Here is a 15,391-nt window from a genome sequence, read left to right on the forward strand (position 1 = left end):
AGGATTCGTTAGTTATGGGAACAGACAAGCGTTTCTACGACTGTAGACCTGACGCCAGGGTGGTACGTTGCCTCCCTAGTGCCAGGGTCAAGGATCTCTAAGAGCGGCAGGAGAACATTCTTCTGGGGGAGGCTGAACAACTAGATGTCATGGTTCACAATGGTGCCAACAACACAGGGTAGGTAGAGGGGTGCAGTCCAGAAAGCAGATTTTAGGGAGTTAGGAAAGATATGAAAAAGCATGACCTCAGGAGCAGTCATCTCAGGATAGCTCCCAGTGCCACGTGTTAGTGAGCAAAGGAATAGGAGGATTGAGCAATTGAACACATTTCTGAGGCACTGGGACCGGTTCTGGGGCAGGTGGGACCTGTACAAGATGGAAGGGTTGCACCTTAGCAGGACCGAGACTAACATACTTGCAGGGAGATTCACTCATGCTGTTGGAGAAGGTTTAAACTAGATTGGCAGGGGCACGCGGACCTGAGAGGGAGCTCGGAAGGAAGCAAAACCAGTATCAGGAAGGAGAAAAGTAGAAAGCAAAATTAGAAGGCAGACGGAACAAAGGCAAGCATCAAATAGGATCAGAATGTGGAATAATGTTAAAAAGGTGAAGCTAAAGGCACTCTATCTGAATGCATGCAACATTTGCAACAAGGTAGATCATTTGAAGAAACAAATGGAGGTAAATGGGTATGATCTAATTGCCATGATGGAGATGCGGTTATAGGGCAACTGAAACTGGGAACTGAATATTCAAGGATATTCGGCCTTAAGGAAGGACAGGCAAAAAGGAAAAGGTGGTGGTGTTACTCTGATAATAAGGGACAAGATCAGTACATTAGTGAGAGAGGTTCCTTGATCAAAGGATCAAGATGCGGAATCAGTTTGGGTGAAGCTCAGAAACAGCAAGGGGCACCAAACATTGGTGGGAGTTGCTTATAGGCTACCAAACTGTAGTGATAATGTTGGGCACAGTGTAAATCAGGAAATTAGAGCTGTATGTAACATGGGTAATACAGAAATAATGGATGATGTTGATCTATATATAGAACGGGTAAACCTCATTAGCATTGATGCTCTAGAGGGTGAATTCCTAGAGTGTGGACGGGATGGGTTTCTGGAGCAGTACGGTGAAGAACAACTAGGTATCGGGCTATTTTTGATTTAGTATTGTGTAATGAGAAAGGGCTAATTAATAACCTTTAGGAAATAGTGGCCATAATATGATAGGTATGAGGGGCTAATGTGGTCTGGGAAAATGCACTAAAAAAATTTGACGGTGGATGACTAGTATTTTAAAAAGTATTACATGGTCTTCAACAAACATATAGTCCGCTATATGAATAGCAATAGGAAAGGTCAATCAATCATAGCTAACAAAGGAAGTTAAAGATTGCATTAGTTCAAAAGGAAGTGGCTTATAAAGTTGCCAGAAAAAGTGGCAAGCCCCAGGATTCAAAGCAATTTAGAATCCAGCAAAGGAGGACATGGAATTGATAAAGGGAAAAAGGAATATAAATGGAAACAAAGGCAGAATGTAAAAGCTTCTTTAGGTATGTGAAAAGGAAAAGATAAGCCAGGGCAGGGACAGAAGAATTTATAATGGAGAATAGTGAAATGGCAGAGAAGCTAAAAAATTACTGTGTCTGTCTTCACAGAGGAAGCTACAGAAAATCTCCCAGAAATACGAGTGCCAGTGTGATGCTAGGTACGTAGGCCGTACGTCCCAAAGACTGGCAAATCGTATCAAACAGCGTGTCTCTTCCACTATTCACAATGGGCAAGGAACAGATCAACCCAACCAGCCCGCGCTTGCAAAACTCAAAACAGTGTCCAACATTAGATGTGATTCCACAATTGGGCAACATTTGCTAAATAATCCTCAGAGTGCTAAGAATTATGCTGACAACCAATTTAAGATAGTCAGTCAGGCTCAGTGTGGTGCATTTGCATGTACTGGAAGCTACATATTAATAGGGCCCTGTACTTTGCAGATATAAAGAATGTGTACACAGACTGCATCTGTTTCAGCTAAACAAGTCTGTCAACCATTCGCTGGTTCATTCCTCAGGGCAATGACTTGACCAGAGTTAAGCTGCCTGGTTTAAATTTCAAACAATGTTTGGCAGTTAACTGTCAGTCAGCATCAACTGACACATTCGCCATGGTAACGCCTCTACCAGAGTCCACTTGCCAACCAATCCACATTCTCTTCTCATAGTATAAATTGCTGTTCCCTTTGCATTTGGAGAATTGTCCTGATGAGTGCAAGACAAAAAGCTTCAACAAAAGTTTTTTTTTAGCAATACTAAAGAAATTAATATTAACAAAGAGGTAGTACTCAAAAAATTAATTGGATTGAAGGTTGATAAATCTGGACCAGATGAGCTACATCCCAGAGTGTTCAAGCAGTTGACTACAAAGATAGTGGAAGCATTGGTGGTTATCTTTCAAAATTCTATAGAGGGGAAGGGGAGGGGGGAGTGATGTGTTTGTTTTCTTTTTCTATCTTTCTCACCCCATAGAAATTGGTCCTTGCTCTACAGGGAAAGGAACTAGCTGTTTGTCGAGTATATGGGAAGTGGTTAAGTTCTATTCTATCCCTAAGGTTTAAAATAGTACACAATTTGGTGGTAAAGTTAATAAAATATATAAGAAAGCAACATAAATAAATGCTTAATATAATTAATTATTTAAAACACATTAAGGATGGCAGGAAAGATAATGTGTCAAGGCTGCAGCATGTGAGAGTTTGGGGTTAACATTGTGATCCAGGGCAAACACATCTGCAGTGTTTGCGGCTTGAGGAGCTTTGGCTTAGAGTCATTGAGCTGAAGGCTGAGCTGTAGACACTGACATATCAGGGAAGGGGAAAGTTACCTGCATGCTTTATACCAGGAGACAGTCACACCACTTAGGTTAGGGTCTTTTGATTTGGCCAGTGGCCAGGGACAGGAGGGTGTGATTGTGAGTGAGGCAGGTAAGGGGACCCAGAGGGCAGGAGTGTGAGCCTCTGCAACTGCCTAATAGGTTCTCTCAGCTTATTTGGATGAGAGTGGGGGCTGCAGGGTGGATGAGCAAACTGACCAGTAGTACGGGAAGCCATCCAAGTGGAGGGAGCAAACAGGAACATAGTAGTAGGGGATAATATAGAGAGGGGGATTGACATTGTTCTCTGTAGCAAAGAATCCAGGCGGCTTTGTTGCCTGCCTGGTGCCAGGGATGGGGACATCTGCTCAGGGCTGGGGAGGAATGAGTCTCTGCATAGTCAGTATGATGAGCTAGGCACCAAATTACCAGAACCTCAAAGGTAATAATTTCTGGATTATTACCTGAGCCATGTGCAAATTGGCATAGTACAAATAAGATTAGTAAAATGAATGCAAAGATCAAAGGCTGGTGTCGGAGAAGTGGGTTCCGGTTCGTGGGGCACTGGCACCAGTAATGGGGAAAGTGGGATCTGTACTATTGGGATGGTCTGCACCTAAACCGTGCTGGGGCTGGTGCCTTCGCGAACCACACAACTGGGGAAATAGAGAGAGTTTTAAACTGAATAGTGGGGGCAAGAGATCAAATTTGGGAAGATGTGGTAAACCAAAGAATAGAGACAAGGCAAGAGAGACAGTGTTAATATAGGAAATGATATACAGGCTGTGACAGGAAGGGACAGAGTACAATCCTAAGAGTAAATCAGCAGATAAGGCTAGATGCTACAAAAAGAATAAAAGGACAAAGCTAAAGGCTCTGTATCTAAATGGACATAGTATTCAAAACAAAACAGATGAACTGATAGTGCAACTAGAAATAAGTAAGTACGATCTGATAGTCATTACAGAGACATGGCGACACGATGACAAATTGGGACGTGAATATTGAAGGATACGTGACATTTAGGAAGGACAAGTTAGGAGAAGGTGGAGGGGTGTCTCTGTTAATTAATGATGGTATTAGCACATTGGAGAGGGATGACCTAAGTTCAGGAAACCAGGATGTAGAAGCGTTTTGGGCTGAGATGAGGAATGATAAAGGCAAGAAGTCACTTATGGAAATGGTATAAAGGCCCCCTAATTGTAACTACACGGTAGGACAGAGGATAAAAGAAAAGAGATAATAGGAGCTTGCCAGAAAGGTATAGAAATAATCAGGGGGGCTTTTAATCTACACATACACTGGAAAAATCAGATGGTCAAAGGTAGCATAGATGAAGAGTTTATTGCTCTGAAGAGTCATACTGACTCAAAACATTAACTCTGTTTCTCTTTCCACAGATGCTGGTATACCTGAGTTTTTCCAGCATTTTCTGTTTTTATTTCAGGAGTTCATAGAATGTTTTCGTGATAATTTCTTAGGACAGCACGTTCTGGAGCCAGAGAGCAGGCTGGTATTAAGCAATGAGATTGGATTAATTGACAACCTCATAGTGAAGGCACCTCTAGGTAGCAGCGATCATAATATGATTGAATTTTACTTTCATTTTGAAGGGGAAACGAGTGTGTCCAAAACTAGTATTTTAAGCTTAAATAAGGGCAATTATGAGGGCATGAAAGCAGAGCTAGATAAATGAACTGGCAAATGAGGTTAAGGGATAAGTTAATAGAGGTTCAGTGGCAGACATTTAACGGGATATTTCAGAATACACAGAATGTATACATTCCAATGCGAAGGAAAAATCCCAAGGGGAGGGTCCGCTATCCGTGGTTAACTAAGGCAGTATTAAACTTAAAGAAAAAGCCTATAATTACACAAAGGCAGGTGGCAGGTCAGAAGATTGGAAAGAACAAAGAACAGCAAAGAATGACATTAAGATTAATAAGGAGGGAAAAATTAGAGTATGAGAGAAAGCTAGCCTGTATTGTGAACATGGATAATAAAAGTTTCTATAGATATTTAAAGAAGAAAGGAGTTAACAAAGTGAGTGTTGGTCCAAAAGGGAGTGCATCTGGGGAATTGATAATGGTAGGGGGGAGATGGTGGATGAATTAAGCAGGTATATTGCTTTGGTCTTCACTATAGAGGACACATGTAACATCCTGGAAATAGCTGTAAATCGGGAAAAGGATGCAAGGGAGGAACTCAGGAAAATTACAATCACCAGGGAAGTGGTATTGAGCAAATTGTTGGGGCCGGGGGCTGACAAATCCCCAGGTCCGGATGGACTTCACCCTAAGGTCTTGAAAGAAGTGGATAGTGCAATTGTTGATGCATTGGATTTAATTTTCCAAAATTCCCTAGATTCCCTAGGTTCCATTAGATTGGAAAATAGCAAACATAACTCCTTTATTCAAAAAAGGAGGGAGACAGAAAGCAGGAAACTACAGACCAGTTAGGCTAACATCTGCCATAGGGAAAATGTTAAAGCTGTTATTAAAGATGTTATAGCAGGGCACTTAGAAAAATTCAAGGCAATCAGGCAGTCAAAATGGTTTTGGAAAAGGGAAATCATGTTCAACCAATTTATTGGAGTTCTTTGAAGGAGTCAAATGTGCTGGGGGTAAAGGGGAAGTGGTGGATGTACTGTTCTTGGATTTCCAGAAGGTACTTGATAAAGTGTCACAAAGGTTATTGCAGAAAATAAAAGCTCATGGTATAGGGGTTAACATATTGGCTTGGATAGAAGATTAGCTAGCTAACAGGAAGCAGAGAGTTGGCATAAATGGGTCTTTTGCTGGTTGGCAAGTTATGATAAGGGGTGTGCCACAGTACTGGGGCCTCAATTTTTTTTTAGATAAATAATTTGGATGAAGGGACCAAAGGAATGGTTGCTAAATTTGCTGATGACACAAAGATAGGTAGGAATGTAAATTGTGAAGAGGATGTAAGGAGGCTACAAAGTGACATAGGTAGGTTAAGTGAGTGGGCAAAGATCTGGCAAATGGAGTATAATGTGGGCAAATGTGAAATCGTCCATTTTGACAGGAAGAACAAAAAAGCTCATTATCTAAATAGTGAAATATTGCAGAGCTCTGAGATTCAGAGGGATCTGGGTGTCTCAGTGCACCAATCACAAAAGGCTAATATGCAAGTTCAGCAAGTAATTAGGAAAGCTAATAGAATGTTATCATTTATTGTGAAGGGAATTGAATATAAAAGTAGGGAGGTTGTGCTTCAGTTGTACAGGGCATTGGTGAGACCGCAACTGGAATACGTTGTACAGTACTGGTCTCCTTATTTAAAGAAAGATGTAAATGTGTTAGCAGTTCAGGGAAGGTTTACTAGACTAATACCAAGAATGGGTGGGTTGTCTTATGAGTAAAGGCTGGACAGGTTAGGCCTGTATCCACTTGAATTTAGAAAAGAGTAAGAAGCAAATTAATTGAAACCTTTAAAATGCTGAGGGGTCTTGATAGGGTGGATATGAAGAGGATGTTTGCTCCTGTGGCAGAATCTAGAACTAGGGGTCACTGTGTAAAAATAAAGGATTGTTCATTTAAGACAAAGATGAGGGAATTTTTTTTTCTCTCAGAGGGTTGAGTGTCTTTGGAACTCAGTCTTTGAAAATCTTTAAGGCAGAGCTAGGTATATTCTTGATTAACGGGTCTTGCTGCATATGGACAGGAACTGTTTCACTACCTGCAAATGATGCTGAGCATCTGCACTTCTGAACTAATGATGGAAGGAAGGTTCATTGATGAAGCAGCTGAAGATGGTTGAGCCTAGGACACGACCTTGAGGAACTCCTGCAGCGATATCTTGGCACTGAGATGATCGACCTCAACAAGCACAACCACCTTCTTTTGTGCTGGGTATGACTCTAGCCAGCAGAGAGTTTTCCCCTTGATTCCCATTGATTGCAGTTTTGCTAAGACTCGTAGATGCCATACTCGGCCAAATGTTGCCTTGATGTCATCTCATCTCACCTCGAGTTCAGCTCTTTTATCCATGTTTGGAGAAACTGTGATTGCTCTCCCTGGAGCAGAGCAGGTTAAGGGTAGATTTCACAGAGCAGTGCAAAATCATGAAGTGTTTTGGTAGAGTAAATACAGAGAAATTGTTTACATTGGCAGCAATGTAGTGAACAAGAGGGGACATATTGAAGGAAATTGACAAAAGAAGCAGAGGCAAGATGAGACGAATAAAAAATCACGCAGCAAGTTGTGATCTGGAATGCACTGCCTGAAAAGGGTGGTGGGAGCAGATTCCACAAAACCTTCAGAAATGAATTGAACAAATATTTGCAAAGGAGAAATCTGAAGGGCAATAAGGAAACAGCAGGGAAGTTGGACTATGTGATAGCTTTGTCAAAGAGCCAGCAGAAGCACAATGGGCCAAACTGCCTTGCTTTGCACTGTTTCATTCAATGATTCCAATTGGTAGTGTCATAGAGTTGGAAGGTACAGTTGGCTAAATTGCCTCCTTCTCTCTTGATGTTTCTACGATAAATCCAACCTGTCAAAAAGCAGGGCAAATCCAATCTGAACAATTACTGCCCTATTAGCTACACTCAATTATCATCAAAGTAATGGAAGGAGACATTAATGGTGCTGTCACTTCCACAGAGTAGAATGGTTACAGAATCCTCACCAACCTGCCTGCCGCAGATGCACCTGTCCATGAGAGTATCAGCAGGAGTGACCACCTCACAGTCCTTGTGGAGACGAAGTCCCGTCTTCACACTGAGCATACCCTCCATCATATTGTGAGAGACCACCACCACCATGCTAAATCAGATAGATTTCGAACTGATCGAGCAACTCAAGACTAGGCAACCATGAGGTGCAGTGGGCCATCAGCAGCAACAGAATTGTACTCAACCACAATCTATAACCGCATGGCCCGGCATATCCCCCATTCTACCATTACCATTGCAAAAGTAGCAAGCAATAGACAGAGCTAAGCGATCCCACAACCAACGAATCTGATCTAAGTTCTGCCACATCCAGTCGTGAATGTGGTGGACAATTAAACAACTCACTGGGGGAGGAAGCTCCACAAATACCCCATCCTCAATGATGGGGAAGCTCAGCACATCGATGCAAAGGATAAAGCTGAAGAATTTGTAAAAAATCTTCAGCCAGAAGTGTCAAATGGACGATCCATCTCGGCCTTCTCCAGAGGTCCCCAGCATCACAGATGGTAATCTTCAGCCAATTAGATTCACTCCACATGATATCAAGAAACGGCTGAAGGCACCGGATACTGCAAAAGCTATGGGCCCTGACAATATTCTAGCAATAGTACTGAAGAGTTGTGCTCCAGAATTTGCTGCACCCCTAACCAAGCTGATCCAGTACAGCTACAACACTGGCATCTAACCAGCTATATGGGAAATTACCCTGGGATGTCCTGTACACAAAAAAGTAGGACAAATCTAACCCGGCCAATTACCGCCCCATTAGTCTACTCTCGATCATCAGCAAAGTAACCGAAAGGGTCATCAACAGTGCTATCAAGCGGCACTTGCTTAGCAATAACCTGCTCACTGATGCCCAGTTTGGGTTCCACCAGGGCCACTCAGCTCCTGACCTCATTACAGCCTTGGTTCAAACATGGACAAAAGAGCTGAACTCCCAAGGTGAGGTGAGAGTGACTGCCCTTGACATCAAGGCAGCATTTGACTGAGTGTGGCATCAAGGAGCCCTAGCTAAACTGGAGTTAATGGGAATCGGGGAAAACTCTCTGCTGATTGGAATCATAGCTAGCACAAAGTAAGATGATTGGAGGTCAGTCATCTCAGCTCCAGGACATCACTGCTGGAGCTCCTCAGGGTAGTGTCCTCGGCCCAACCATCTTCAGCTGCTACATCAATGACCTTCTTACCATCATAAGTTCAGAAGTGGGGATGTTCACTGATGATTGCACAATGTTCAGCACCATTTGCAACTCCTCATATACTGAAGCAGTCCATGTCCAAATGCAGCAAGATCTAGACAGTATCCAGGCTTGGGCTGACAAGTGGTAAGTAACATTCATGCCACACAAGTCCTTCATAAGGGTTCAGCACAACTTTTCTGCTTTTGTACTCAAAACCTCAATTTGTGAAGCCCAAAATCCCATATTTCCTACCACCTTCAAAGATCTATGCACAATGACCACAATGTCTCTCTGCCCTTGTACATTCTTTAAAACTGTGCCATTAAGTCCACAGCACCTCTCTCTATATACCCCTCTGCCAAAATATATTAATTCACACTTACGTATTCAATTCCACCTGTTACTGTTTGTCCATTCTTCCTCCCCTGTTGCAATTGAATGGTTTGCTCACTGTTTACCACACCTCCAAAGTTAGGTACCTTTAGCAAATTTTGACATTTTACTCTGTATCCCAATATTCAAGTAATTTCCTTTCTGCCATTCATTCCCTGACACCATTCAATGGGTAAATTGGGTAAAGACGTTTCTGCTGAATTCCCTACTGGGTTTCTTGGTGACTATCTTATATTGATGGTCTCTCATTCTGGTCTTTCCCCACAACAGAAACATTCTCTCTGTAACCACTCTATCAAAACCTTTCATTGTTTTAAAGACCTCTAAGGCCACCCCTCAACATTCCTTTTGAAGAGAAGAGACCCAGCTTATTCATTCCTTCCTGATATGAATACTCATGTGTTTCTGGAATCAACCTTGCAAATCTTCTCTACACTCTCTCCAGTGTCTCGATGTCCTTGTTACAAGATGACAACCGGCACAGTACTCCAAATGTGGTATAATCAAGGTTCAATACATGTTTATATAGCATAACTACTTTTCAATTCTATCCCTTCAGAAATAAAGCCGAGTGCTTGGTTTACTCTTTTTTTTGCTAACTTTTGGTGCAACTTTCAGTGATTGGCGCACTGGCACTCTGACGTACCTTTGTTCCTCTACCCTATTTGGACTCACCTTCCAAGTAATATTCCTCTTACCAAAATGTATTAGGTCACATTTGTGTGTTGAACTTCATTTGCCAATTATTTGCCCATTCCCAAGTTTATTAATATCCTCCTGTAATTTGTTGCATTCCTCCTTTGTGGTGACTATCCCACCCAAATTACTGTCATTTGCAAATGCAGAAATTATGTTTTTGATTCCACAACACTGGTTCCCCCATCCTAATCTCAGTTGAATAGCACTTCCCACCTTCTGCCACTCTGAATAATTACCCTTTAATCCCACTCTCCACTTTCTGTCGAGACCAGCTAGCAATCCATTCTGCCATCATCCCCTGACTCGATATTCTCTGACCTTATTCATTAGTTTATTATGGGGTACCATATCAAAAGCCTTTAAAATCCAGAGAAATTACATCTACTGGCTTACCATTGTCCACTTTCTCTGTTACCTCTTCAAAAAAATTCAATAAGCTTGGTCAAGCAAAATCTTCTTTTTTGAAATTCATGATGACTATTCATTATGGTGTGCTTCTTTTCTAGATGTTCTTCTGTGCTCTTGGTATGGATTCTATCATTTCTCCTAAGACTGATGTTAAGATGACAGGTCTAAAATTCTCTGGAGCTCCGTTAGGTCTCCACCAGTCCCCAGGGACTACCCAAGATGGAGACATTCCCTGCAGATATGTTTGCTTTGGACAGTCTCACTGTCAACAAACTCCCACATTCTGCAGTCCAGAAACACAAGCTGCTCTGCCATATTTTAGATTATTTTATTCATTCAATTAGTTGAATTCTTTATTAAATAATTATTTGTAATTCTATTAAGTACTTGAAAATGGACACACTGTTGAAGCTTTTTGTCTTGTGCTCATCAGGACAGAATTGCAAGAATACTAAATTTCAAAGGGAACAACAATATATATTGCTTGAGAAAAGGGTGCTGATTTGTTGACATGTAGAGGTGTTGCCATGGAGAATGCACCAGGGAACAGCAAGCTCCCAAGCTTTTGTTTAGATGGAAAAGACACAGTGCCTGGACATGTTCTTCCTGTTTGCAAAGGACGGAACCCTGCACATGAATATATGTAGCTTTTAGCACGCGTTTAAGTGAGCCACCCTCCAAGCCCAACTGATAATCTTAAATTGGTTGTTGGTGTAATTCTTAGCACAATCGGGATTGCTTACTAAGTGTTGGCCAATCGCAGAATCACACTTATCGTTAAGACACTATGTTCTGAGCTTTACAAGAACAAGCTGGTTGAATATGATCAGTACTTTGCCTATTGCAAACAGCCAAAAGATGTGCTGTTTGACACCATCCACCAGTCATTGGGACATACGATCTACATACCTAGCATCGCACTGGCAAAGAAATCATATACCACATTACTCATTTGTGTGGTAGGCAGAACATCTTTTTGGCTTGTCGACAGCATCCTGTTAGCGGAGACTACCACTTGTATTGATACTTCACAGTAGCAGCATAAAATGACTAGTTTCACTTGTTGCTCAGGTTTTTGAGATACCTTAACCTTCCAGGGTAATCTGAGGTTGTTAATGGTTCTACTATCTTTACCCCGCACCCAGCAAGGTAAAGCTATTCCCTTGAATTTATTGCTCCCTTAGAATCTCAACTGAAAGAAATTTCCAATCATGAAAGGAACATAATCTGCTAGACCAACTAGAGATTGGGTCCTAAAATAAAAGGTCCTCTCTCCCAGGAGTCTCCAACCTAACAAATTTATCTTAGGATAGAACATACATAGAGGTACAATATAGCAGAATGAACTATTTTGGAGTTTCCCAGTATTAGCTCTTAGGATTCTAATTTAAAAGTCCTAGGATATTGTTATGTGGGCTGTCAAGAGAATATAGATTTGAGACTACAACTCATATACTTATTTAACACATGTTATTTATTAAAACCAATTATAGATTATAGCTTATATATTAGGGTTATAGATGGCAACTAAAGCTAATCATAATGTGCCAATAATGTTACAAAATACATGCAATTTTTAAATCCATTATAATAGTTTTTTGATAAACAAACAAATATTGATCAACGGTAATTATACTCACAATCCAGTATAATTTTTCATTAATTGAAAGTGTCTTTGTCTCAAGAAGATAGGGAGTCCTAGCTTAGGCCAGGACTCAACTTATGTCTGCAAAAATGGCTGACTAATAGTAGACTAAAGTGTCCCCTAGCCATGTGCCTGTTTAAAAACCGTCCTAGCTGAATTCAAAATTTATTGTGCAATGTATTATTTCACAAAAAAAAAGGTTATTAATAAATCTTTTCAATTTAAGAATTTGTGCAGGCCATGTATCTCAGATGCTTACTGTCTGAAAAGACAGCTGAATTGTCTAGTTGGTTGCCTCCCAAGGACTTCATTTTTGAATACCCACGTTTTCTCTTACAACTAACTTTCAGGCTATGACCCAAATACTATGGGAGTGTTTTGCTGATATTGATCAGCATTCTTAATTATTTGTCTGTAATTAACATCTTAAATTTTCCATTAATTGCATTAGTTTTGTCTCAAGGTAGACTGGGCACTTTTCAGGATCGAAATGGCAGCCCTAATCCCATGAGTTTGCACGGTACACAATGAGCAACGATCTGATCGGGGTAGCCATCACCTCACACGATAGCTTTGATGTGCTCTAATTCAGCATCAAGCTTATACGGTAAGCAAATGGCTAGGGGCCTATTTACGAAGTTGCCAATAAGGCCAATCTTATAACATGTAGGAATCCCAACATGTATATTGACCATTGAAGATCAGCTTGCAGCAGACAGTAGTAAAGAATCCTTTGGAAGATTAATCAACTAGCACATCGAAGACAGGGGGCTTGTTAGACTGCTCCAGTTCAACGGTGAATTTGAGCGTGGGATGAAGCCCATTCAGGTGTTTAAGGAAGTTCTTACATGCAGCTGCAGATTCAAGTAAAGCAAATGTATCATCTATGTATCGGAAGTACGTAAGAGGTAGGAGATTTGGGGCAATTCCATTGAAACTGAATTTCTCATGGAAACTGATGAAAATGTTAGCGAGAGCTGAGCCTAGAAGGAATCCCATGGCAACACCATCTAGTCAGGCACACATGATGTTGTTAAAGCTGAACTCCAAACTAGTTGCTAAGTTCAAAAGTTCAATTACTACAGATTCAGACAATGGCCATGTGTCTAAATTGTCTTGATATAAATGACAAGTCGCAAATATCTATTGCTTCCTTGAACAGTCATCCTCAACAAGCATGACTATATCAGCAAAATGCACACCATTCTTAATGGGTTCAAATTCATACCCATTGGACCCACTAAGCATGACCTCACAGCCCTGCTCAAAAGCAAATTACAAAAATGTTTGTTAAACTTGTGTTCAGTAACAACATACCTATGGTGTATATGATAGGATTCATCTTCATGGTTCACTGCATCCGCGTTTGTACGGGCTGTCCAAGACAAACAAAAGTGATCTCCCCTTATGCCCCATCTTACCTATGACTAGTTCTATCCAACATGAATTGGCCAAATAGTTCAATGGGTTGCTTCAACTGGTTCTCAGCGAGTTTTCCACAAACATATTGACGGGCTGCTTCACCTTCATGAAGACTAAACAAGACTTACTAATCAATTGCAATGCCATGCCCATGTGCTTGTTCAACACTGCTGTTCACTGATGCGCTGCATCACTATATCATGACAATTTAGATGCACCACCATTGTCTGAATCAGTATTCATTGAACTTATTAACTAAGCAACTTGTGCAGTGGAGTTCAGCTTTAATGACATCATGTGTGCCCAAATAGAGGGTATTGTCATGGGATCTCCTCTTAGGCCCTAGGCCCAGCTCTTGCTAACACTTTCATTACTTTCCATGAGAAATGCATCTAGTTTCCATGAGAAATGCATCTTCGATGGAATGACACCTAACCTCCTACCTCTTGCATATTTCCGATACGCAGATGATACATTTACTATATTTGAATCTGCAGCTACATGTCAGAATTGCCTTATACTTCTGAATGTATTCCATCCCATGCTCAAATTTTCACCTATGAAATAGAGAAGTCCAACAAACCCCATTTCCTTGACGTGCTAGTTGAGAAATCTGCTACTGGGTTCTCTACTGTTGTCCACCTCAAACCTACCTTCACTGGTCAACAGATGTGTTAGGATTCCTACACTAAAACCTTCAGCTCTAAATTCTCATGAGATATATTCTTACCTGTCTGAAGAGACCTGTTTGACAAATTGGGATTGGACCAGCATGCTGCTATTCATGTTCAAAGAAGCTGCTATTCAATTGACCTTTGGTCAAGTGTGAGATAATAAAGTGACAGTGCATTTGCTAGCTGCTTACCTTAACCAGTCGGGTTTGGCTGATGACACAGGGCAGGCTGTACAGCTGGTGCACAAACGCCTTCAACTCATGGACAGTTAGCTTTGTCCGAGTCTTTCCACCATCTGATTTATTTCTAAAATACAGCAACAAAGTAAAACTAATTATCATAAGCTTTTTTTCAAAATGTCGTGATTTACTTGAAGGGTTTCCGGTTTGTAGAAATTTCAGCCTTTATCTATAAACAATGGTAAGAGTCAGTCCATGGGTTCTTGCAGCCCAACCCATCCTTCATGCAGCCAAATTTTTATTTGCAGGCCATATTAATAGAATATTTCTGGTAGCGGGATATAGGAGACATTAAAATTGAGATTTATCCCATCCGTCTGTTCGAGTGGACGTAAAAGATCCCATGGCACTATTTCAAAGGCGAGCAGGGGTGTTTTCCCCAGTGCCTTGGCCAAATTTATCCATCAATCAACATCACACAAAAAAAAATCATCTGCTCATTATCAAAATGTTGTTTGTGGGAGTTTGTTGAGCTCAAATTGGATGCAATGTTTCCTAAATTACATTGTACTTCAAAAGTACTTCATTGATTGGAAAGTGCTTTGAGACATCTGGTGGTCATGAAAAGCACTATATAAATGCAAGTCCTTCATTCTTTTCGATGCAACTGCTCCAGCCCCATAAGCGACATTCAACACACCAATAATGATGAAAGAAACATAAGTGGAAATTTTGTTTAATGTTTGGATTATCTCCTCATTCCTCCACTATCTACAACAAAAATAAACAAATTTTGAGGATGTCCTATTATTGTTCTCACTTAAGCCACAGGATAGATATTTTCTGACCTGCAACTCAAGGGCCAAATCAGTCCACTTTGACATTGTATTCAGCTCACTCAGCAGGTTCAAATCTCATTCAAAACAGCTGCTCCTTCCCAATCTGATTCCCTCCAATCTGAGCAAAGAGCAACAGACAAACAGGGATTCAATATAGGCAAATGTGAGCAAGTCCACTTTGGACCAAACCAAGGTAGAATGGAGTACTTTCTAAATGACAGAAAGGTAGAACTAGTGATTTGAGGGTCCAGGTGCGTGGATCATTAAATTGTCGTGAGGAGATACAGAAAATAATCAAAAAGGCTAATGTAATTCTTGCCTTTATATCTAGAGGACTAGAATGTAGGGGGTAGAAAGTATGCTACAGCCATACAAATCTCTG

General features: G+C 41.0%; 1 protein-coding gene across 2 annotated transcripts in view; it reads right to left on the minus strand.

Moving 5' to 3' along the window:
• kdm5a (lysine (K)-specific demethylase 5A) overlaps positions 1 to 15,391 on the minus strand; it is a 224,200-nt gene that overhangs the window by 65,923 nt on the left and 142,886 nt on the right. For both annotated transcript variants that reach the window (XM_041215725.1, XM_041215724.1), the window contains one exon: positions 14,183 to 14,297. In XM_041215725.1, the coding sequence (XP_041071659.1) occupies positions 14,183 to 14,297 (115 nt within the window). The remainder of the gene's footprint in view (positions 1 to 14,182; positions 14,298 to 15,391) is intronic.

The sequence above is a fragment of the Carcharodon carcharias genome, chromosome 21 (genome assembly GCF_017639515.1).
Source record: "Carcharodon carcharias isolate sCarCar2 chromosome 21, sCarCar2.pri, whole genome shotgun sequence".
NCBI classification, from domain to species: domain Eukaryota; kingdom Metazoa; phylum Chordata; class Chondrichthyes; order Lamniformes; family Lamnidae; genus Carcharodon; species Carcharodon carcharias.